The sequence below is a fragment of the Typopeltis vanoorti genome, chromosome 19, assembly GCF_054136105.1.
Source record: "Typopeltis vanoorti isolate ZY-2024b chromosome 19, IOZ_Tvanoo_1.0, whole genome shotgun sequence".
Lineage (NCBI taxonomy): Eukaryota > Metazoa > Arthropoda > Arachnida > Uropygi > Thelyphonidae > Typopeltis > Typopeltis vanoorti.
In genome coordinates, this window is record NC_143567.1 from 97,192,278 (window position 1) to 97,219,726 (window position 27,449).

General features: G+C 35.3%; 1 protein-coding gene across 1 annotated transcript in view; it reads left to right on the forward strand.

Annotated features, from left to right (window-relative positions):
* LOC150096378 (glutamyl aminopeptidase-like) overlaps positions 1–20,351 on the forward strand; it is a 365,847-nt gene extending 345,496 nt beyond the window's left edge. Inside the window, exons 17-18 of the mRNA XM_090409047.1 lie at positions 9,713–9,791; positions 20,186–20,351. Of these exons, the coding sequence (XP_090265173.1) occupies positions 9,713–9,791; positions 20,186–20,329 (223 nt within the window). The 3' untranslated portion in view covers positions 20,330–20,351. The remainder of the gene's footprint in view (positions 1–9,712; positions 9,792–20,185) is intronic.
* Positions 20,352–27,449: the final 7,098 nt, after the last annotated feature.

A 27,449-nucleotide genomic window follows, 5' to 3' on the forward strand; every position in this document is an offset into this window, starting at 1 on the left:
GTAGTGAAGATGTTGTGGCCTTGCAAGAAGACTTGAATAAATTGAGTGATTGGGCAAGCAAATGGGGATGTGAGTTCAATGTTGCAAAATGTAAGGTTTTAAAATTTGGAAAACAAAGATGGGATGCAGAATTTATGCTTGGTAAGAATATATTGTTGGAAGTAGAGGAAATAAGAGATCTGGGAGTGATAGTGGATAAGGATCTAAAATTTAGTGGTCACATCGCCAAAATTGTGAAGACAACACAAAGACTTCTGGGAATGATGAGGAGGACACTGACGTGTAGAAGTAGGGAGATTCTTGTTCCATTGTATAAGGCTTTGATTAGGCCACACATGGACTATTGTGCCCAGATTTGGTCACCTGGTTTTCAGAAGGATGAAGAGATGTTGGAAAGGGTCCAAAGGCGACTGACTAAGGTAGTTTCTGACCTCTGGAATGTCGAGTATGAGGAAAGATTGAAAAGATGTAATTTGCAGAGACTAGTGGAGAGAAGGAAGAGGGGAGATATGATAGAGACCTACAAGTTGGTAAGGGGTTGCTATAGGATCAATGGTGGAGAAGTTCTACAGCGAATAGTGGGAGATCAGGGGAGAACCAGAGGTCATCCCTGGAAACTGTATAAAGAGGGTGTGAGTAGGGGAGTGAGAGGCAGGTTTTTTTCGTGCAGAGTTGTGAATGATTGGAATGCCTTGCCTGAGAGTGTGGTGTCTGCAAGGAGTTTGAATGTGTTTAAGACCCGGTATGATGAGATGTGTGTGAGATAAAAGGACCTCCTAGATGAGTCTTTGACTCCATGAGGTCTTGTTTAATAATAATAATAATAATAAGAGAAACTCCCACACATAGCTGTTTTTTTTCTCGTTAGAGGGTGCCAAAAAATAGGACTTTAGATCTTTTGTCCATTACAATTGTATCGTTTCACTCACTCACTGTTGTACAAGTGTGTTATGCTCTGATGATGCTGAGTTGAAATTCAGCGAAATATAAGCAGTTAATAAAACATCTCTTTGATAAAATTGTGTGGTGTTGTGAATACCATTAAAAATAATTCATGAAGCAAACAAAGGTAATGGACATTGCCTTAGTAATAAAAGGCAGCAAATGGTGCTGGGCAGGACATGTGATGAGAATGTCTGACAACAGATGGACAAAGAAAACAACAGAATGGACACCAACAATTGATTATTGGAAACCAGGTAGACCAGTGGTAAGATTGGACAATGAAATAACAAGATGTTAAGGATATTTATGGTGGAGAGATGTGTGCATGACTGGCTAAAATGGAAGAAATATAGAGAAGCATTTGTCCAGCAGTGGTCTGAAGAAAGTTTTTGATGATGATATATATATATATATGAATGAATGATCATTAACTCAGTTAACATACATATTTTTTAAAAGAATTGAATGACTAGAACCGAGATTTAAGTAAAAAGGTTTTAATATTAAAACACTACTAGTTTCGGCTTGTAACAGCCTTCATCAGATGACATTATAAAAGAAAGAAAAAAGAAAAAACACTAAAACACTGAAGCTTAAATAAACTAAGAACATCATAGAGAGTCTCTATACATAATTAACATTAAAACGTTGTGGTTATATTTAAAGCTGTTCTTTCGTTTGTGGTATTGTTGGGAAAGTACGTGCTAGTAGCATCTCGTGAACGCCAGTACATGATTACAGCTGAATGACTATCTGGGAAGTTGTAGTTCAAGTTATTATTTAGATGAACAGGATTGAAGATGATTTCCCTAGATTCTACGATTTATCTCTCTCTCTCTAGTTCATCATTGCAACGGAAGATGTTAGTAGATTTTTCCCAGCAGACTTTGTGACTTTGGCTTTCATCATTAGGATTAGCCGAGAAAAGAATATGACTTGATAATGCACTGGCTCACTGTCTCTTGTAAGTAATGTCTCTCATGTGCTCTTCCATACACAATTCGACAGATTTGTCTGTCTGCCCAAAATAAGGAATGTCACAATCACACAATATTTTATATACACCAGGGTATTTGAGTTGATGATGACAAAGTTTTGGGTGGCTTATTAAGAAAAGGATTTTGGGAAGTTTTTTCACACTAATTTATGTGAAACTTTACTTATGTAAGGAATAGAAATATGCCTTTGAATCTATTTGTTTTTTCTGAGTGATGTCTAGGAGGATTAAGAAGGAATTTTTCAATGACTCTCTTGGAATATCCATTAACTTTGAAAGAAGTTTTCAGATGGTTTATTTCTGTAAGAAGTTCATTTGAGTCATCCAGAAGAGAACAGGCTCTATGTCCCAAGGTGGAAATTATTCCAAGCTTATGAGGAGGGAAGTGATGGGACTGACTATGCAGATATCTGTTGGTATGCGTTGGTTTTCTATACATCGATATTTTGAGTTTACCAGAGAAGCGTGTCAGTTTGACATCAAGAAAAGGCAGGGAATTATCCGTTTCAAGCTCAGCAGTAAACTTAATACTTTGATGTTGGCTATTGAGATGTTCGAGGAAAACCATAAAGGAATCATGTCCATGGCTACAAATAATGAAGACATCATCTACATAGTGTTTCCAAACTTTAGGTGTTAAAATAAAGGAAGAGATAGCCTTGGTTTCAAAATCCTCTAAGTAAATATTTGCGAGTACAGGGGATAAAGGATTACCCATAGCCAGTCTATGATTTTATTTGTATATAGTATCTTTAAATTTGAAGTAACTGGACTTGATGCAATGTGTAAGCAAAGCTAACATTTTTTTGGATAACTTGTCCTTGAGTAATGTTAGGACTTCATCTGTTGGGACATTAGTGAACAGAGAAGTTATGTCCAAGCTAGCCATGATTTCATCTTCATTAACTGTTATATCCTTGATGTATGTAACAAATTCTGTAGTGTTCTTGATAAAGGATGGTGACTTGCCTGAAAAACTTTTTAGGTATTTGGCAAGATATTTTGAAAAGCTGTACGTTGGAGAATTGATACCTTCTCCAATGGGGCATAGTGGGGTGTTCTCTTTATGGATTTTAGGAACATCATATATACGAGGAATTAACAGATGGAGAGAGCATAGAGATAAGGAAACGTTATGGGATAATTCAGTGGTTCTTTTTAATAAGTTGTTTGTACGATTTTGAAGTTCACGAGTTGGATCTCTCTCGAGTATTGAGTAGGTATCATTTTGTAGTAAGTCAAGCATTTTATTCAGGTAATCTTCAGAGTTGAGGATCACTGTTGCATTGCCTTTATCTGCAGGAAGGATAATTATATCTCTGTTGTTTTTTAAACTTTTAATAGCTTTGCGTTCTGTTAAAGTAATGTTATCTGCAGGTGGTTTTGCATTATTGATAATAAAGATTGATTCAATACGTAGAAGTTTTGCATCTTGTGGAGGGAGAAATTATTATTATTATTATTCAGGCCTCCAAGGAGTCAAAAGACTCATCGAGGGAGGTCCTTTCTAAGACATAAAGTCTGTCAAGACTCATCGAGGGGAGGTCCCCCCTGAGAAACACAAAGTTTATCATACCACTCCTTAAACCCACTGACCGTTCTCACTCCCACCACTCCATCAGGCAGTGCATTCCACGGCTCAATCACCCTCCACACAAAGAAACCACTCCTTACCCTCTTGCTCACAGTTTCCTTTCGTAACTTCCAGGGATGGCCTCTTGTCATCACTCCTTCCCGCTGATCAACCAAGCGAAAGAACTCCCCAGTGTCAACCCTGTAACCACCTCTCAACAGTTTAAAAGTCTCAATCATATCACCTCTCCTTCTTCTATCCACCAAACTCTGCAGTCCACATTCTCTCAGCCGATCCTCATAACTATCCTTGTACAGTCCTGAAACCATCTTTGTCATCCATCTTTGTATCCTTTCCACAGTTAATTTATCCCCTTCAAATCCTGGGGACCAAATCTGAGAACAATAGTCCAAGTGTGGTCTGATCAGAGACTTATACAATAGAATGATAACCCTCTTATCTCTGCAGGTCAGTGTCCTTCTCATAATAGCAGCAATCCTCTGTGTTACCTTCACCACCTTTGCAATATGTCCCCTAAACTTCAGGTTTCTATCAATCATCAACCCCAGATCTCTTGTTTCCCCTACTTCCTCCAGTATAACTCCTCCCATAGAGTATGCAGCATCCTATCAATTATTTCCCAAACCTCAAGACCTTACATTTTGCTGCATGAAACTGAAACTCCCATTCATCTGCCCATCTATCTAGCTTATTTAAATCCTCTTGCAGGGCTACCACATCTGCACTATTACTAATAATCCTTCCAAGCTTCGCATCATCTGCAAACAACTGAATATCCCCCTGCAATCCACTGGCTATGTCATTGATATAAAGGTTAAACAATATAGGTCCTAGTACTGAGCCCTGTGGAACCCCACTTGTAACCCTCTGCCTCCTGGAAACTGCTCCACCATACACAACTCTCTGATACCTATCAGACAGCCAATCCTGAATCCAGTTGACCAATCTGACATCCAGACCCATGTGCTGCAACTTAAATATCAGCTTATCATGTGGCACCCTGTCAAATGCCTTCGCCAAGTCTAAGAAAATTGCAGTATATGCCTTTCCCTCATCTAATGCTCTTGTAACTTTATTATAAAAGGCTAGCATATTGCTAAAACAAGAGCGTCCTTTCACAAATCCATGTTGATTCTCACAGATAACATTACCCTCATCTGCCCAATGCTGTACACGGTCCCTCACTACTTTCTCCAAGATCTTTACAACTACTGATGACACACAGACTGGCCTATAATTAGACACTTCCAGTCTGTTACCACCCTTATGCAATGGCACTATCTTACCTTCCTTCCATTCCCTGGGCACCTTTGCCAAAGCCAGACTTTCATTGAAAAGCCACGTTAAAGGTATTGTCAATTCCCTAGCACATTCTCTCAAAACTCGTGGTGAAATACCATCCAGTCCCACAGCTTTACTGACATCCAGAGTACTCAGTATCTGAAACACACTCTCCTCCTGTACCTCCAGACCTCGTACCAGTCCTATCACTCTAGCATTAAAACTGACTCCTCTAGGATGAAATACTCCAATAAAGTGTTCATTGAACAATTCCACTATGTCCTCTGCATCAGTCACTCTATTCCCATTTTTATCCCACAATATCATTCTTCCACAGTCATTTCTCCTCCTACTGGCCACATAGCTAAAAAATTCCCTAGGATTTTCTTTGGATCTTAGGGCCAATCTCCTCTCATATTCCAGTTTCGCTTTCCTTACCACACGAGTCACTCTTCTGGCCTGTGTCTTATATTCCTCATGCATCTCTTCACCTGTCTCCTTATATCTCTTCCATAGCCTCTTTTTCGCATGCAATTCCTGTTTAATATTGTTTGTCATCCACTTTACTCCAAATTGCGCCCTCTTCTTCACTCGTGGTTTACAACTTACCATTGCTGATAACAAATATTCTTTCACAATTTCCCACGCACTGGTGATATCCCTGCCTTCCAATTCCTCCCTCCATGAAACTTCCCGAAGTTGACGTCTAAGACTATTATAATCACCTGCCTTATAATTCCACATAAGTTCCCGTCTCTTTGATACTCCTGCATGTCTATTCATTTTCCAAGTCAAAACCATATGGTCACTCTCTCCAACTGGTGGGAGAGACGTCAACTCAGTTATTATCAACTCTTCTGATGCTATAACCAAATCCAAAATTTTTGAACCTCTTGTTCCCTCTGTTACATGTTGCCTAAGACATTTGTCCCTCAAGAATTCTAGAAATTCCATTCCCCTATTGTTACATGCATCTTCCTCTCTCCAATTTATACTACTGAAGTTAAAATCTCCCATAACAATCATTCTTCTTGCACTTGCCAAACTTAGCTGTCTAAACATCTCCTGGTCCCCATCCTCTGTGCTCCTGGGTCTGTAGTAACACCCCACTAAATATCCTGTCTTGCCTACCTCTACCTCTACCTCACACCATACGCTCTCAAAATCATTTGTCTCACTTCCTTCCAAATTCTCCACTCTTAGAGGACATAGGTCATCACTTATCATAAGCAGCACCCCACCACCACGCTTTCCCCTCCTATCCTGGCGAAAAATGCTATACCCAGCGACTTCTATTCCTGTTTTTATATCCTCTTCTGTCAACCACGTCTCAGTGATCGCAATAATTTTTGGCCAGGCTGATGCTATCTGCGCCACCAATTCCTCTCCCTTATTCTGGATACTCCTGGCATTAGTATACAGCATATAAATGCCATTGTTTCTATACCCAGCATTATCCCTTCTAGACTCCACTGGGCTCAGTCTTACCTGACATTGTCTCCCTTCTCCCAAGTATCCATTCCCACAAGAGGCCACCCCTGCTATCATCCTCCCTGGGACACACTGACTCGTTCAGAACAGCAATCTCTCCAGATGCCTACGTCCTTCCTCATTCAAATGCAAACGGTCTCTCGCAAACAACTCCTCTCTTTCCTCAAACGCACTCCAAGCATCCACATATACCAGTCCTCTCTTGTCACACATTCTCGCTATTATGCCATTCAATATCACCGCTCTTCTGCTCAGCTCATCATTATCATACCTAGGCAACACGCACACTATTTTTCCTCTCTCTGTCTTCTTCCGTACAGTCTCAAGCAAAAATCTCATATCTCTCGCTGCCCGACTTACATTACCACTCAAGTCATTTGTTCCTACCATCACAATCATCTCATCCACCCTTTCACTTCTCTTAATTGCCATAGCCACCCTTTCTATTGTTCCTCCTGGCAAACACTCCTCACGCATCCTATCCTGAACACCACGGATCATTGAGTCACCATACATTATACCTCTTACCATTCCATCGCTCCTATTGTTTCCATTCTCTCCTCTTCTAGCACTCCCATACATCTCTCTCATTCCCTCTCTCCTACTGTTTCCATTTTCTCCACTTCTAGCACTTCCATATCCCTCTCTCATTCTGTCTCTCCTACTACTGTTTCCATCCGCTCGTCTTCTAGCATTCCCATACCTCTCTCTCATTCCATCTCTCCTACCGTTTCCATTCTCTCCTCTTCTAGCACTTCCATATCTCTCTCTCATTCCGTCTCTCCTACTGTTTCCATCCTCTCGTCTGCTAGCATTCCCATACCTCTCTCTCATTCCCTCTCTTCTACTGTTTCCAATCTCTCCTCTTCTAGCACCCCCATACCTCTCACTCATACTCCTTAAATTCTCTCTCTCTCTCCTACTCTGATTCGCCTTGCATTCATCTCTTCCATTCTCCTAATCTTATCTTTCATACTTCTGCTCTCATTCACTAGACATTCCACCTCCTCTTTCAACTCATCTATCTCCCTCTGCAGGTCAGTCACTCTTAATCTAAATTCACTCTCCCAAACAAAACCATCTCCTAAACTTCCACAGTCACTCACACCTTCCACACTATCAACCATTATTTTCTCATTCTCTCCTATCATACTACTTGTCTTCCTACATTCATTCTCCGTTCCTGGAGCAACAAAGTCGGATATCGATATATCTAATGTACTTATTTCCTCCAACTGCCTGCATTTTGCGCACATACGCTCTCCACTCTCTTTAACAAACCACATATGTAATTCCTTAGAAGCATACATGCCGCAAGTACTGCATGCCACAAAGTCCCTTATGATATTGCTAATAATTGAGTTCTTAAATGGCGGAGGACTTGGCGTTACGCCACTTGCGACTGCTGCTGAATCCACCATCATTCCTTACTGCCGAGTAGCGTAATCCTTAATAATTATTCAATTAATAAATAAGAGGGGAAAAAAGTACAAACATCAGAACATTTAAGTACTAATATAATTAAATAAAATGAAATATAACTAAATACAGTAACTTAGCTTCGTTTTGTCTTCCGCCGTTACGCGTTCGATTCTGACGGTACCGACATATATTATATCGCGACAGCAACTAACTTCCGAAAAACCAGGGAGAGATGAGAGAGGGAGAAATGAAGTAGCTTTTTCTATTTTTGTAAGTAGCATCTCCTTTAGTATAAATTTTGAGGAAACGAATAAAGTTTAGACCTTTATTAAGGATGCTTTTTTCTTCATCTGAAAGTATATAAGAAGATTTGTTGATAATGACTTTGTCAATATTGATGTGTGGTTTTGAGAAGTTCCTATTATTTTATATTCTTTTTAATGTTTCAAATTTTCTTATAAGATTTACTTTGTTATTATTTTCTATTGTGGCTGCTTGAGATTCACAGTTTATATTAAAGGTATGCCAACTTACATTATCTAGAGATTCTTCCAGTTTCTCTGCTAAAGTTCTTTTTTTATTGAAAAGAAAAGCTAGCATTCATTTAGTATCCAAGATTCTCTCAGACAGTAGGTCTAATTTAGCTTTATGATAGATTCTCCTCGCACGTTCAGTTGTTATATTTTCTTTAAAGGACAAAAATTTAGGAAAGACAGCATGAAATTTGCAACATTTCAAGAAGACCAACCTGTTGATGCTTAGCCAAATCAAACTAGAGAGAAAAATCGTAGAATCTGGGGAAATCATCTTCAATCCTGTTCATCTAAATAATAACTTGAGGTACAACCTCCCAGATAGTCATTCAGCTGTAATCATGTACTGCCGTTCATGAGATGCTACTAGCACGTACTTTCCCAACAATACCACAAACGAAAGAACAGCTTTAAATACAACCACAACGTTTTAATGTTAATTATGTATAGAGACTCTCTATGATGTTTGTAGTTTATTTAAGCGTCAGTGTTTTAGTGTTTTTTCTTTCTTTTATAATGTCACCTGATGAAGGCTGTTACAAGCCGAAACTACTAGTTTCGGCTTGTAACATTTTTAAAACCTTTTTACTTAAATCTCGGTTCTAGTCATTCAATTCTTTAAAAAAAAAAAAAAAAAAAAATATATATATATATATATATATATATATATATATATATATATATATATATATATATATATATATATATATATATATATATATGGTAGATAGCGTTGATGGAGATGATTCTTAGTAGAAGTTCGGTGTAGTAGTTGAGACAGTTGTAGGTGTCCTCCCACGATGAGTCTTTGGACTCCTTGGAGGTTTCACAAATAATGATAATAATATATACATACACACTATTCTAAATGCCACTCAGCCAGCCAGGTAGGCTGGCTGAGTGGTTAGCGTATTTGCTCCCCAGCCAGAAGGCTGCAGGTTTGAATCCTGCCATGGGCATGGATGTTTGTGATTGTCTGTGGAAATACTAGTTGTGGTCGGCAATATATGGCTTGGGTGTAGTTATGGTCAGTTGGTGGATTGTGAGTGGTGGAGATAGAGTTGTAGAGTAGATGCACTTCCTCGATGAGTCTCTGGACTCCCTGGAGGTTACTAATAATAATAAATAAAATTCACACTACAGTGAATTTTATTTAAAATGTTATGGACATTGTGAGATTTTAATTCCCACTTTTTTTTTTGTAATTTTTTTATAATGAGTTATTCACTATAATGGTTTTATTATAGTAAAATGTGATCATATATCTGAAAGCGAGGAGTGGTTGTGATAATCTATTATACTATCATCCAGTGCAATTTTCAACAGTTGCAAGGAATTGTAAAAAAAATAAATTAAATAAATAAATAAAAGCCATCCTTGATAATTCTTGTTACATGAGATCACAGATATTCAACTTTCATAAATATATATATTTTTTATTGCTTTTAGGTTTAGAGAAGATGCAATTCTTGGGAAAATCATTTCTTATACAGTATCTCAATTCAGCACCTTAGCTGACTTTAATGAGGTAAGTGGTTACTTTTCTCAAATTTCCCTATTCATCATCATCATCATGAACCATGGGCTCACTGCGGTTGGTGTCCAATGCCTCCTTCACTATCTTCTTCCACCTTTCTTTGTCCAGTGCAAAGTGTCACAGTTTCTGTACACCCATTCCACACCAGTCCTTTATGTCATCTATCCATTCTCTGTATGGTGTACCTCTTCTGTTTACACCATCCATAATACCAAACATGAATGTCTTTATCTTCCGATCCTCACTCATTCTGCAGATGTGTCCAAATAATTGCAGCTTCTTTTTTATACCCTTCTGCATTAGATTCTCCTTTGGTTATATCTTCTGATAGAGCTCTTCATTTGTGATTTTCTGTACTCATCCTATTCTTAGGATCTTTCTGTAACAAGTTCTTTCAAATGCAAAAATTCTTTTTCTTGATTCCTTATTTATTATCCACTTTTCAGATCCATACAGTATACTGCTAAAGATGCATGTTTCCAGTACTCTTAGTTTTGTTGGCAGGCAGATCATTTTACTTTTCCAGATGTTATCCATTTCCTTCAGATTTGTTCTTCCCTTTGCAATCCTGATCTTTATTTCTTCTTTACGGTCCAAATCATGTGTACTTCCCAAATATGTGAATTGTTCTACATTTTCTATATCAATTCCATCCGCTTGTATCTTTTGTTTCATGCTCTTCTTACCAAATACCATTGTCTTTGTTTTTTCCAAGTTCATAACAAGTCCAAATCTTTTCCCTTCCTCATTTAACAATTTCAATGTTTTTTGTAGTTCTCTTCCACCTTCTTCAATAATAACAATGTCATCTGCAAATCTGAGATTGTTAATTCTTATCCCATGCACTGATATTCCTTTTGTATCTTCCTTCATTTTATCCATTGCTCTTTCTAAATGCACGATGAAAACCCAATATTACCAGCTTGGTAATATTGGGTTCCTCTGTCTGGTACCTCTGCTCGTTTTAAACCATTTCCCCAAATCATCACTTTTTCTAACTGCTGCAACTGCATTCTTATAGACATCTTTTAATATAGCTATTAGTTTCCTGTCAATTCCATAGGATTCTAGCACTGCTAATGTCACTTTCTGGTCGATACTATCAAATGCCTTCTGAAAATCAACAAAGCAAGTATATATGTTTTTTCTCCTAGCTTTCTCTGCTATTAACTGCATTGTCAAAATCTGTTGAATTGTAGTTCTATATTTCCTAAATCCTGCTTGCTCGTCTGCAAGGTATTCTCCCAATTGTGTTCTCAATCTTTCTGTCAGTATCATCATCATCACCTTGCCAAGATGACTTGTCAAGGGAATTGTTCTACAATTTTTACATTCTAGTTTATTTCCTTTATTGTATAATCTCACTAATATCGATTTCACCCACTCCTCTGGCATTTTCCCTTCTTTCCATATTATATATTACATACTTGGTGCATTTCTGTAACCATACTTTCACCACTATATTCTTCAGTGATGTTATCATTACCAGGACTCTTGTTGTGTTTTAGCCATCCTATTGCTTTTTCTACCTCTCCTCTTAAAATGTCCATATCATACTCATTACGTGGCGGGATATCTGCTTCAATTCTTCGGTCAGTTTCCTAACACTATCTAAATCTAGTTTTTCTTCATATAAATCACTACAGTATCTTGTCCACCACTGTACACTTTTATCTTTACTCATCAATACTCTGCCTTTTCCATCTATAATTATGGTATGTTTTGGTTGCCACCTTCTATTAATGGTTCTAATCATTTTGTACACCTCCCTAGTTTTCTGCTCTCCATAGTGCTGTATTATTGCATTGGGCTTCTAACCATTTAATCTTATCCATTCTGACTGCTTTTTTCACCTCATTACACTTTTTTTCTATATTGCTCCTCTATTTGTTCTGATTTATCCCTTCTTATCTTCAACATTCTTTTCTCCTGTACTAACTTCAGTATTTCTTGTCTAATCCACTTCTTCTTGATCTTCTCTTCTTCTGGTACTGTTTCTTCAACTGCATCTTCAATTGCCTTCATTACTCCTTTCACTCTTGGATTCGACTTTTTTTTTTTGTCCACACTTTTAAGTTTCTCTTCTAACACTGTTCTGTACCTTCCCATTTCTGTTTCACTTATTTGTTCTGTATCTCTTCGTTTCTGATGATGGGGTTTATATTTTCTTTTTAATTTCAACTTGATGTTTACAATCACTAAACTATATCTGCTTCTTGAAAAGTGAATATTGAATGAGAACAAGTATTGTACTACAATGGTACAACAGAATGAAAAATCTTGCTAAGTGGATTTGGTAAGGTTCCTGCTGTTTTTATTTACAATCAGGAGAAAAAGTTACCTCTTGAAACAATACACTAGCATCAACAGAAAAGATGTGAGACTAGGAAAGGGATTAATGCTAGAAATAATCATTTTGACATAAATCAGGTGATTTAGTCTGGGTTATTTTTAATGTAGTATTTTTAAATAGGAATCATTGTCAAGTAGAATGATGTGGTCCAATTTTGGAATGGAAAATCAGATTACAACTTTCTTTCAGCCTCATTAAATTGTATACAGCACTTGTTATAATAGGTTTGTGGGATCAGCTATTGTTTTTGAATCAAATAACTGGACTAACTTGAAGCTTGCTAACTTCTCTAAATTTTGACGTTCACAAATGTATATATGCATGTATATGCCTAATCATAATCATCAGTTAGTACACAGATTAGGTACAAAACACAAGCTAACACAAATGTAGAAAGTTTTTTTTTTTTTTTGCAAGGAATTATATTCTTGTTTTAATCCTTTATCCAAGCATGAAGTTGAAAAGTTAGCATATGTAGTTACTTCACTACTAGATTACTTGAATATATAGATTATTGATTTTTCATCAAACTGCCTTTCTACATATACTTTGTACTTTATATGTATATCATCTAGAGCAGGGATTCTCAACCTATGGTACACGTACCACTGGTACGTGGTACGTGAACCACTGCCTTACTGATACATCTAATATTATTATTATTATTATTCCTGATACCTCCAAGGAGTCCGAGGACTCATCACGGGAGGCACCTAAAACTGTCTCAACCACTACACTGAACCTCTACTACGAATCGTCTCCATCAACGCCATCTACCGCTTATTTCCACCATCACAACTGGTATTCTATGTCTGTAAATTGCGTGTGTTCTGAAGGGCCGATTTGTCTGTATGCGAGATGAAAAACCCGAGTTTCCGGGAGAAAAAACCCTGCTACCTCTGTATGAGATCGGCTAACTCACCTTCGATTGAAAATCGTCCAGATAAAGATTCCTCCCGTCGCGACGAGAATCGAACTTAGGCCTATTCCAATCGAAGGGCGCAATGTACCGTTGTTCTTCCAATTGCACTACGGAGGTGCTTAATTTGAATTAAATATAGTGGTACGCTACTGGAAAAGGTTGAGAACCCCCTGATCTAGAGTATTTTCATGATATGCCAATACAGCCATTTGACTACTTCCATATAGAAAATATATGACTTCTATATTGATTTAGCCTTCAGTATCTCCATAGGTCTATGTACTATAGATGAAATCTTAGATTAAAGCTGATCTGGGTGGTGACTCTTTCCATAATGCATAGTAACATACAGATCGGAAAACAGGTGTGTGGCGACGCTTTCGCATAGTAACATATAGATCCGAAAACAGGTGTGCTGTGCATTATGAAATCCTGAAGCAGTTTAATGTGAAGTCATCAGCTCTATATGCAAATAGCCTAGTTATGAAGCATAAATCACATGAAAACTTTTGTTTATTGATACTTAAATAAAAGATTAAAAATACAAATATAATTTGTTGTCTAGTATAATGTACAAGCCAATACAATATTGAACTGTGGTAAAGATTTAACTGATATTCACCATGTTATCCATAGACACTATGGTTAGAATATAAGCTTATGGATTTTCATTTAAGAATGGATATATGTGGAATGACAGAGTAGGTGATTATACCATTCTGAGGAGCTATCTTGCAATAGTGTAACATGGCATAATAATCTACAGGGGAAAGATTTAATAGAGCATGGGAGATGGTCAAGCGGTGTTTCATTAAAAGCAGTATCAGACTGTGTATCCAAAACTGGGAGGACATTCAAGTGTGGCTTAGTAGTCTAATGTGTTGCAGGAAAATAAAAATAAAATAAATTGTGAAGGGTCTATAAAGAGAAAGTGATCAGCCAGCCTGGTTGGCTGAGTGGTATCCACTCTCCACCTAACAGGCTACAAGTTAGAATCCCACCATGGGTATGAATGTTTGTGATTGTCTTTAGGTGGGAAATGAATTTCATCACTCACTCAATGTGAGACCAATAGTTTGCTTATTGGAGGCATGAAGTAGCCTGAAAAAGTTTGGTCTCTAGAGCAGGGTTTCCAAGCTGTATAAAACATACATAAAAATACAATATATATAGATATAATTAATAAAAAAATGGAAAAAAACTCATTAGTCCACTCACTGTACAAATGTGCTATAGGTTTACATTATAATTTCATGGGTGGGAGTTACAAAAAAAAAAAAATCTCATAGAGCTGGCAGAGCATTCAGTATTATCTCTGTCTCCTCCAATCTGCCACCCATTCCATCAACTTTCTGATATTCGCCATGGTGATATTCACTCAAGGTATACAATCTGTCACTGCTGTCACAAATTTTTTCTTAAGTATCTTCCATGCACTGTTGATCCCCCCCCCTCTTCCTTCAAATTCTTTCGTCCATTGTACTGCTGCAAGTTGGTTTCTAAGTCTATGATTATAATTCAACATAAATACTTTCTGTTTTGATACCTCCACTTGCTTATTCATCCTCCAGTTCAGGACTATATCAGTGCTCTCACCTATATATAATTTTTATATGTCTATATATAATTTTTATCATATCCCAAAGAATGCTTTTGATATGTGGCAAGTAAGACGTAGAATGATTACACTAAAATACTTTCAATTAATGCTGATAGTAGGGAGTGTTGAAGCAGATGAAATTGTTGAATTACTGAGTGATCGCTTTGCAATGGTGTATCAATCATCCAGTGAAAATATTGCAGTAACAAGTGTAGTGGGAATGACATGGAGATAGATGAACTGGAGATGTCTATGTAATACTGACTCTTGATATGAAACAGATGTGGAAATAAATGATGTATCTACTCATGTATTATGAGAATGTACTAGGGAACTGTCAGTACTTTTGACAAGATTGTTTAAGTCTCAGCTTTCAGTGGGTCTCAAGGGGAGGATAGTTCCATTGCATAAAGAAGGCTCAAAGACTGTGGCAACAAATTAGCAACCAATTCATCTCAGGAGTTGGAGTCAAGATATTGGTTAAGGAAAAAAATTCTGGAATGGGTGGATAGGAATAGGAAAATGTATGTGGGTATCATGATTTTGTGAAGTTTGAATTTCCGAGTTTGAATAAAGATAATGACTATTTGATGATGCTGTTGAACTTTGCAAAGGCATTTGACAGAATTACTAAATTGCTAATTGCAATTTAGTAATTGCAATTACTAATTGCAGAAAATGGAGTTGAAATAAAGCTGGTGGTGTTGATGAGTAGAGTCCAGGAGAAGGCTTAACACTAGCAGTGTGCCACTTCACTCTGTACTTGGGCTGCTGCTATTTAATTTGCACATTAATGATATAGGAAATGATTTGAGAACAGATATTTAATTGTTTGCTAATGAAGCAATATTTAATTAAGTTGATGTAGAGATCTTGCAGGATGATTTAAATAGACTGGCATTATGGATAGGGGCAGAATTAGCTGTGTTCTCCTACCAGGATCTTGGCTGACTAGCCATCAGTCATGCTTGTAGCATGTTGAGCACAGTTAAGCCTGGGATGGATTTCCATGGTGGGCTGGCAACCTACGACACGGTCAAAAACCCTGATGGAACAGATATAGATGGCAGTGCCAATATTTTGGTGAAGTCCAGAGGGCCATACCCAGGAAGTCTTAGTATCATGCCTCCACGTGGACCCCCCCCCCCCGGGAAACATGGTATCGTAATGCACCATGGCAAAGTTGATACTAAGCAAAGAGCTGGCAGAAAGCTATAAAGTGCATCTCCCAAGACGTTATGTGGCCAGCGTGGGAGATGTTAGGACTGCAATGACATCTGCTGTTTCATCACTGGTGGAAGAATTCATATATCAATGGCAATGTGAAAAAACTGGCAGGCAGAAGATTCTGAATACAGATCAATGGCTGACAGTGTGAGCCAAGTTAGCTGGCTTTAGCTGGCTATTGCAGACATGGAAGAGATCGGGGCGTCACCACGTTACTATCCTCTATCCTATAGTTGACCATGGAGAAACGGAAATATTTTACAAGCTATGCTTTGGAAGTTAGAACTTCTACAACATCCCAAGCTGTAAATAGTTACAGGGAAGAAGACACTGAAACTGTGATTAAAACGAGTGCTGCAAGTGCACTCTATGATGATGTCAACTTAAATCCAAACGGAAGGTTGGCATCTGATATTCCTCATTTGAAAACAAGAAAGAGAGTCTTGAAAATTGGAACTTGGAATGTGAGAACATTATATAAACTAGGGAATTTTGACAACCTTATACAAGAAATAAAAAGACTTAAAGTTGATGCGATAGGAATTAGTGAAACAAGATGGCCTAACATGGGAAAACTAGTTAAAGATGGATTTACATTTGTATATTCTGGTGGAGAGAAGCATGAATATGGAGTGGGTTTCATGATTAAGAAAGACATCTTTAAATGTGTAATGAGGCTGTGGCCCATAAATGAAAGAATAATACTTATTTAATTAGCCGCAAAGCCTTTTAACATCATAATTATCCAGGTTTATGCCCCTACGATGAATCACAATGATGAAGAAATAGAAGATTTTTATAATAACTTACAAAAATCTATAGAAGATGTAAAATCAAATGAGATACTCATAGTGATGGGTGACTTGAATGCAAAGGTTGGAGAAGGGGGAAGAAAATCCAGTTGTTGGAAAATTTGGATTAGGCGACAAAAATGAAAGAGGTGAGAGATTGATACAATTCTGCATTCAAAATAACTTGCGCATAATGAATACTTTCTTTCAACATCCAAAGCACAGACTGTATACTTGGACAAACCCAGATAACTCTGTAAGAAACCAAATAGATTTCATAATGATAAATAATAGATACAAAAATAATATAACCAACATAAAAACATACCCAGGTGCTGATATAGGTTCAGACCACAACCCTGTTGTGTCCACTTTAAAAATTAAACTAAAAAAACATTTCTAAAAACAATCATACTGAAAGACTTGACTTCACAGCTCTGAATATACCTGACAACATAATGGTGTTTAACTCAGAAATTAGGAAGAAATTAGATCATGTAGGATATAAAACAGAAGACAGTATACTTTGTAACACAGAGGAAACTTTAAAAATTAAACTAAAAAAACATTTCTAAAAACAATCATACTGAAAGACTTGACTTCACAGCTCTGAATATACCTGACAACATAATGGTGTTTAACTCAGAAATTAGGAAGAAATTAGATCATGTAGGATATAAAACAGAAGACAGTATACTTTGTAACACAGAGGAAATTGAAAACAGGTGGTCAAATTTTAGAAGTGCAATATATAAGACAGCTAACGAGGTTATCCCAAAAATTAAATACAATAAGAAAAAACCCTGGATGACTGAATCAATACTAGAACTTATGAATGAAAGACTAAAAAAGAAAAGTACACAACAGTATAGAATACTCAGTAAAATTATAAAAAATGAATGCAGGAAGGCTAAAGACAAGTGACTAAATGAAAAATGTAAAGTAATAGAGGAATTGGACAAGAAACACAATAGTAAAGAAATACATAAATCAATCCAAGCCCTGACAAATAAAAAGAAAAATTTCAACCATAATCCTTGTATAAAAGATCAGAATGGAAAAATGCTACTAGAGACACAAGATATCATAAAAAGATGGAAAGAATAGGGAAATGAACTGTTTGGCTCTGATCGTACAGATGCACCAGATATACAAAATATGGATGGTGAACCAATTACATATGAAGAAATAGAATACGCTCTAAGTCAAATGAAAACAGGTAAAACACCAGGCCCTGATCAGATCCCTATGGAATTGTTAAAGAAAGTAAATGAAAACACACTTAATGACCTAAAGGTTATTTTTAATAACATGTATGATTCAGGATACATCCCTGATGATCTAAGGAAATCCATCTTTGTCACTATTCCCAAAATTCCAAGAACTTTTGAATGTACAGAATATAGACTAATAAGTTTAACAAGCCATGTTACAAAATTACTACTGAGAATAATCCTAGAAAGAATAAAAGGCATTTTGTCAGTAGAAATAGAAGACACTCAATCAGGTGTTCAAAAAGACAAAAGTACAAGAGAAGGAATCTTCAATTTGAAAACATTATGTGAAAGAAGCCTTGACAACCAGAAAAGCATATATCTTTCTTTTATTGATTACACCAAAGCATTTGATTCAATAGATCACAAGAAATTAATACATATCCTACAGAATAATGGGTTAAAAGGAAAAGATCTACGTATAATTACAAATATATACTGGAATCAAATGGCCTCAATAAGATATAAAAATACATATTCTGGCAACTTTGAAATCAAAAAAGGAGTAAGGCAAGGATGTGTCTTATCACCCTTACTGTACAATATATATAGTGAGCAATTTTTTAAAAATATTTCAGAACTGAATGGTGTAAAAGTCGGAGGTAGGAACTTCAACAACTTCAGGTATGCAGATGACACAGTTCTTATAGCTCAATCTGAAGATGATCTTCAAAACATAATCACAGACATTTACAACTGAAGCTTAGACATGGGACTAATTATTAACCTAAAGAAAACAAAGTACATGATTATATCAAAAGAACCAATAAATAAGAAACTGAACATAACTGTTAACAAAAAGAAAATTGAACAGGTTCAGTCTTTTATATATTTGGGACAAATGTTTACAGGCAGAGGAAATTCCCTTAAAGATATAAAAAGAAGAATAGAGATAGCAAGAAAAGCCTTTACTGATATGAAAACTTCTAACATCCAGAGACATTAATATAGACACAAGAAAAAGATTAATAAAATGCTATATCTGGTCAAGCTTTCTCTACAACAGTGAAACTTGGAGACTCTAAATAAAGAAGCAGAGAAAAAATTAGAAGCTTTCGAAATGTGGACCATCAGAAGAATGTTGAAAATACCATAGACAGAGAAAATGAAAAACGAAGATGTTTTAAAGAAAGCAAAAATGAAAAGAACATTAATGAAAATAATTAAAGAGCGAAAACTTAAATATTTTGGACATCTAACCAGACAAGAAGGCATTCAGAAATTAATATTAGAAGGGAAATTGGATGGAAAAAGGGGGAGAGGTAGATCCAGGAGAATGTGGTTCGAAGACATTAAGGACTGGACTGGCTTAAATTACCAAAATTGTTCCAGAGCAGCAAAAGAAAGAAAAAGGTTCTGTGACATGGTTGCCAACCTCCTTCTAGGAGATGACAATTGAATAAGAAGAAGGCATTATGGACAAAGGAGAATGGCCATCAGTTTGGTGTGGCAAAGTGTAAGGTTATACATTTTGGGATGAAAAGATTACTAACTGTGTACTTATTGGAGCTGGACTGCAGGAAAATGATATGGTTATAGATCTGATGTTAGCATATTGCCAAAGTGGCAATTAAAATAACTCATAGTTATGTGGTTAATGATGAACACACGGACAAGCACAGATAAGGAGGCCTTGATAAGGCCTCATCTGGATGTCGCAGTTTCTTGTGGAAAGAATCCAGAGAGAAGTGACCAAGATGGTGGCAGGTCTATGGAATGCTCCTTATGAGGGTAGGTAGAAGATTTGTGGGTTACAGTAATTGGTTGATAGGCAGAAAATATGAGAAATGATAGAGACACAAGTTATTTGAAGGTTTTCTTTTTTTTTTTTTTTTTCTAGGATTGATATATTGATATGGAGGAAAAATTTTAAGTACATAATAATTGGGGAGGAACTGGAGATCATCCCATGAAACTGAGTAAGGGGGTAAGGACTAGATTTTTGTTTTGCTTGAAGAGTGATGAATGAGTTGCCAGATTTTGTTGTGAGTGACTTGTCAATGAATGGGTTCAAAGTAAACGATGATAGATTTGTGTGAATGTTTGTTAACACCTGATGAAATGTTTAGAGCCTCCCTCATTGAGTTTGTGACTACCATGTAATAACAATAATAATAATAACAAGATTATATTATTATAATGGTAAATATAAATTAATGTAACATGAAATTGAAGAATTGTTTCCACTTCCTTATTAAATGTATTCTATATTAATTAGGTATCATCATTCTTTCAACAAGTTGAATTAGGACCCGGACGAAAAGCATTGGATGAAAGTCTTGAATTCATAAATATGAATATATGGTGGCAACAAAATATACGGAAAAATGTGACCAGTTGGCTTCACCAACATACAGATTAGATTAGTTCTACTGTCAGTTGCTTTGAGAATAAAGAAAGATTATTGTACTGAGATTTATTATAGTTTGATAGAAGTTTTTTTAAAAGATGTTAACATCACTGTCTTATTGTTATAGTTTTAAACATATTTTTGTAAGCAGAGATATTTAAGTCATTGTTAAAAATTATACAATTAACAAAATTAAATAACTGTCCTTGTAAATAAAATTAATTTGTTGTCTCTAGAATTTACTTAGAGCATGATTTTATAATGAGTCATCATGAAGGTTTGATGTTAATAATAATAATGATAATAATCATTCTTTCTGTATATTGCACAAAATAATTTATTACAGTTACTGATTATAAGGACGTTTTTCTTTTATCAAAAAATAAATGGGTTTAGATATCAGGAATTTAATACAAGTGTATTTAGATGTCAATTAGTAAATTGAACTGGAAAATAGATATCTGATAGTTGTTGGAAAGTTGTGTACAGGAGAGCTGGATCAAGGAGAAGGAAGGTCACAAATGGGTTTCCACAGAACTCAGTATTGGAACCTTCACTGCTTGACCTTTATGTTATTGATATTGTCACTAGATTGCTGGAAAATATTCAGTTGTTTGCAGATAATGTGAAACTCGAAAGATTATTAGTAATAGTGCTGATGTTGACAACATTCAGGAGAATTTGAATAAGGTAAAAAGATTAGTGAATAAATTAGGATATCAACTTAATGTAACTAATGAAAGGTCTTGAAATTTGGGATCTACCAGTGTGAAGCTGCATGCTTTATTAGTGGAATAGTATTAGAGGAAGTAGAAAAGGCAAGAGATCTTATGGGTGATGGTTGACAGAAATTTAAAGAAATTTGATTCTTTAATATTGAGAAGGATGTTGACCAGGAGATAAAATGGTTATGGTTTCATTGTATAAAGCCTTCATCAAATTGCCTCTAGATTATTCTGCTCAGATCTGGTCAGTGAAATGCAAAAGATGAAGGAAGCTTGGATAGGATATAGAGGGAGATAGCAAAAATGATATTCACTGTCTGCACATTCTCAGCATCCTCTAAGGCAATGCATTCCATGATTTAACCACATCTAAGGCAAGAACACTACTTCTCACCCGCTCACTCACCACTTCATTTCATGTTTTCCAGGGATGGTCTCTTCCTTGTTTCTCCTCTTGTTCTACTATACAGAAAAACCTCTCCAGTGTCAATTAGATAATTAATATAAATGTTAATAGATTTTAATATTAGATTAATAATATTAATATATAATAATATATTAATATTAATTAATTTATATATATATAATAATTATCTCTCAACAGCTAAATGCCTCAATCATCACCTCTGTTTTTTATTCGTAAAACTCTGCAGTCTTCATGCCCTCAGTCTATCCTTATAACCAACACTGTACAGCTCTGATATCATTTTTGCTATCTGCCTCTATAATAATTAGTTGTTTATTATTATTATTATTATGTGTAGCTCTGTGAAATTGGCACTTGCATCCATAGTGCTAGGTCATCTGAAGAAAGGCCATTATAAGTTTCATTCTAATTGCTGACCAAAATAATATTTCCTAAGTTTTTTTCTTTGACTATTCCCGAGTTATTTGATTTCTGGCACAGGTCGAGTAGACAGGTAGTAGAGTAGCGCAAGTAGAGTTTACCCCTCTTGGAACTTGGGTTTTTAATTCTGCAACTCAATTCAGACAATTATATATAATGTTAGGGTTAAAGACCATGAGATGACAGCAATTTAAAAACACTCTACTCTCTGGATGCCAGTTAAAACCATTAATAACTTTGGGCCAGGTTATCTCCAATTGGTTAAGGTGAGATTCGCTGTCCACCATTCTTAATTCAAAATACAGCATTTAGTTTAGCAAATAAAAAAGGCGCCATTTCCCATATAATAAGCACAGTTAAATATGTGCTTATTATATTTTATTAATAAAAAAATTATAGTCATACATACTAAAACTAAACATTTTAGAACCCACTTATTAGATACTTAAGGAAACAACCAATAAAGTATCATACGATGTGAATTTCATAAACTTTTATAGTCTATATATATATATATATATATATTAAATTATATTATGCATGAATTCTCCTACTCAAATTGCGAATCACTATTGCCCCGACTTTCACATTTTATTCCCTGCAGTAAACAATACACCCTCCACAACAGCAACTATACTGCAGAAACATGAAAAACAATTCGTTTTATCATGTCACTGAAACACAACATTTGCAGACTGTGTAAGATATTTCTCAACAAACAGTACAATTAAAGACAACTGGGAATATATAAACAGTAACTTATAATCTCATCCCCTCTGCTGTATAGACTGGAGCAAACCACATGTTGCAGGTGCAACATGTGGTTTTGCTTGACACTACCCCGTCATGAACGTGTTAAAACTAAGAAATATATAGTGAATGCATTTCATTCAGATATTATGGAAATCGTTTTAAGAGAATTAGCATTTCAATTCAATTGTCAGCTTGTTTTGTTTGGGTCGTGCAATCTTTTGTTAATACTGCACCAATCATATGCACTTCTTAATAGTGGCTTTTTCTCTACTGGCCTACAATCGCCCACATCTTTCACTTCTCAATTAGTAATTTGTCAAGGATTGTTCATTACGTATCTCAAGTTTTAAATTACTGGTAATTTTTGCTTGATACAATGGGAAAGAAGATGACTCTATTTGGGTAGATAACTTTGATTGCACACAAGGAAACTGCTCTCGAGGACAGAAGAAGTGATGGAGAATAGAAGATTCTTGGTAAGTCATACCCAATTTCTGTTGTTTTTTTTCTGAAAACTTTAGTTTCCGAAAATCTTGGACTATGTTTTTTTAGCTTTAATTTTGGGAAAAAAGTGCAAGTTATAGTCGAGTAAATATGGTAATTTTTTTAGCTTTCAAATTCTTAAGTATGGATCATTGGTTAAAGACTGGATTTATAAAATGCACAAAAGAGAGCAATATAGCAGATATAGAAATGGGCAATTTCACTTGTCTCATTGATGATAAAATATTTATATTAAGTAAAAATGTATAGTATCTTTATAAATGTTGTTCTATTAAAAATAAATCTTTTTTTTTGGTTGAAATGTATATCTAAATTCAAATAAAACAGACATTTAAAATGAAATATATTTTGATAAGAGTATTTTGAAAAGGTACTTGGTAATAATGAAAATTAAAGAAGGGATACACAGATATCTGAAGTTTCAGAAACACTGATCTATCTAAATATTTAGTCCGAGATATAGTTGTATAGTACGATGTTCGTTTTCTTAAATTCAGCTTCGAATTTGGATAGACGAAATAGCGTCTATCCAAATATGCACTTCTTACTGTTTTTTTTCAGCGTCATTTCAATTTTGAATGTGAAACATATTGAGTGTATTGTGTATTCTGTGTTTAAGTGACTTTGGACCATTTTTGACTTGTTTTTGTGAATTTCGATTATTATTCACGTAAAGTAAGTACGTCTATTATATTTTTGCTAAGTTTGAAAGTCAGTTTCATTGTTTCATTTTAGCTAATTATCTTATTTTGAAAACGAAAGATTTTTATCTTATGTTCGGTAGACGTCTAGAAAATAAATAATTTTCAATAAGAGATTTATTTATATATTTGTTCTTGTTCTGGTTGGAAGACATTGGGGTTGGGGTCCATTTACTAATTTCTTTAATAAATAATTTTAATATTCTAGAAATTTCTTAATTATTAAACAATTACCAGAATGTAAAAAATATTAAATAAAGATCACTGAGAAATCAATCAGTACCTAATATCTCTGCTTGCTAATTTTTAAAAAAATACCTAAAATGTAAGCATATTTATTATTCAAAACATCTGAAAAATCAAATTCTGTAGTAAAAAAAATTGTCAGTTTTGGGCCATTCACCTTAAAAATAATAGGGGTTAAAAAATAAGTTTAAGGGAAAATTTCAGCAATTATTATTTATTTTGGTGGACAACTTTTAATGCTCTTCTTAATTTAAAGTCTAACCAAGTGCGTTAACCCCCAGATGTCGGAAAAAAAGCCAAAGAAGTTGTCTCTGGTGCACAAAACAGGAAAAGACAATTGCAACGAGTACAACTGGAACATAAATTGGCTGGATCGTTTAATAAATTTTTAACTTCAGGACCACATAAAAAAACGAAGAACAGAAAGTTCTGACAAAGCAAGTACTCCGTGTAGCTCTACTACAGAAAAAGAGAGGACACCAGATAACTATGAAGAAACAAATGTTATATGCAAAAATGAAACTGGCCTGACAGGACTGTCTACAGAAGTTGCAGCAGAAATATTGGATTCTGATTCAGTGAAACACGAAACTTCAAATTTGACTTTAAATTTTAATGTTAATGATCAGAACCGGCGCTAGGGTCTTTGGCACCCGCATGCAATTGTATCTAAGCATCCCTGTAATGATCCGGGCGTGTGTGGTTCTTTCACGATAATAAAAATTTCAATTATTTGAAATTTCTTAAATAAATTTTTACAGAACAGCCACACGTTGGTTCGCTAAATGTAATGAACCGGGGGTATTGACTAGGTAGGATAATCGTTAACCCGAATATTCAAAAAATTCTTAAAAGTTAATGCAAATTTTGAAAGCCAATTTACTTTAATCATTGAATATAATGATACAGGGATTATATTCGGGCCTTCTCACCGATCCAAATCGCTAACAAAATTAAAATGAATTTTAATTAAAGTTAAAATTTATTTGAACTAAAGTTTAAAAAATTCTTTCATTTTACAAGTTAGTAAATTCTTAGTAACTTGTAAAAATTTTTTAATAATTTTTATAAATGGAACTATTTTTTAGGAAAATAAAAGAAACTCAAGATAGATGGGAAAATAAGAAAATAATTCAGAAATAATTAGAACATTTACTATAAGTATTCAAAAAATAACATCTTTACAGAATAACATAAATAATTAAATTATATAAATATACTTGAAATTTTTTAAATTAAAATTTCAGGGTTTTTGATTTCATATTTCCAAAAGTAGAAATAATGGTCTTAATGTCTAATGCCGCACATATATCATTTTCAATAGCTATTAACTCCAAACTAACAAGCCTTTTCAATTTCAACTTGGAAAAGGAACATTCACCGCTCGCTGATGCTCGTAGTCAAATTGTCGTGTCTTCTTTCATCGTTGAACTTCCGTGCCAGTTTTAAATTCTTGTTTTCCATCCACCTCTTTTAGAACTTCTTTAAAATTTGTATCTGATCAATACTCTTGTAAGAATATTTTTAAGTTTTCGACAGATTGTAAAACAAGTGTAATGTTCATATTTTTGTCTTGAAGCATTTTACTCACAGGTTTATTCTGTTAAGTAAATCATGCCAAGTTCTGCAGGCAAGTTTAGCCTGTTCTCGCTGCAAAATTGTAAACAGCTGGCTAATCAAAGAGGCAGCAATATACAATTTTTTTTAATTTTTATTCAGTGTATCCGGCCTTATTTATTTTAATATTGATCATTCAAAGAATTTTTTGTTTTTATGATAAAAATTTTGTTTCTTAAAAATGAACTTATTAATCCTGGCAGCGGCGCCCCCTTCATGGTGGTGCCCGCATGCCTGCTTCCGCTGGCCCTGTTAATGATCCAGGTACTTGGCCGAATCATATAACTACCAAAGTTAGAGATTGTTTAGTTGAGCATTGCCCACGTCAAGTAGTTAATAAAAAATTTCCCGAAGATGAATCTGGCTGCAAGTTTTCCGCTTCATACTATTATTGAACTTTAAGCAAATGGAGAAAAACTTTTACGAAATTATTTAGTTTATTCAGAATCGCGAAATTCGGTTTCGTTATTATTGCAAAATATTTGGTAGTCAAATTTCCCAACTTACTAACGAATATGGTTATAATGATTGGCAACATTTGAGTCATATACTAAAAATACATGAGACAAGTTCCACGCACATTAAAAACTGTTCAAAATACAGCGAACTTAAAATGTTGTTGATTAAGAAATGCATTATTGATTGCACACAACAAACATTATACAAAACAGAAAAAATATTGGCAATCTGTTATAGAACGGTTAATTTAAATAATACAATATTTATCATGACAGTGTATAGCTTTTAGAGGTTCTTCACAAAACCTTTTTGAAAATGATAACGGCAATTTTTTAAAGTTAGTAGAAACTGTCGCTAAATTTGATTCGATAATGGCAGAACACTTGCATTGCATCCAAACATCACAAAAAAATTAACATTGCTCATTATTTAGGTGATAAAATACAAAATGAAATCATCCATATAATTTCTGAAGCTATAAAACAAAAAAGTTTAGAAATGGTTAAAGAGGCAAAATATTATTCATTAGCAATATGCTAGCCTTTTATAATAAAGTTACAAGAACATTAGATGAGGGAAAGGCATATACTGCAATTTTCTTAGACTTGGCGAAGGCATTTGACAGGGTGCCACATGATAAGCTGATATTTAAGTTGCAGCACATGGGTCTGGATGTCAGATTGGTCAACTGGATTCAGGATTGGCTGTCTGATAGGTATCAGAGAGTTGTGTATGGTGGAGCAGTTTCCAGGAGGCAGAGGGTTACAAGTGGGGTCCCACAGGGCTCAGTACTAGGATCTATATTGTTTAACCTTTATATCAATGACATAGCCAGTGGCTTGCAGGGGGATATTCAGTTGTTTGCGGATGATGCGAAGCTGGGAAGGATTATTAGTTATAGTGCAGATGTGGTACCCCTGCAAGAGGATTTAAATAAGCTAGATAGATGGGCAGATGAATGGGAGTTTCAGTTTCATGCAGCAAAATGTAAGGTCTTGAGGTTTGGGAAATAATTGATAGGATGCTGCATACTCTATGGGAGGAGTTATACTGGAGGAAGTAGGGGAAACAAGAGATCTGGGGTTGATGATTGATAGAAACCTGAAGTTTAGGGGACATATTGCAAAGGTGGTGAAGGTAACACAGAGGATTGCTGCTATTATGAGAAGGACACTGACCTGCAGAGATAAGAGGGTTATCATTCTATTGTATAAGTCTCTGATCAGACCACACTTGGACTATTGTTCTCAGATTTGGTCCCCAGGATTTGAAATGGATAA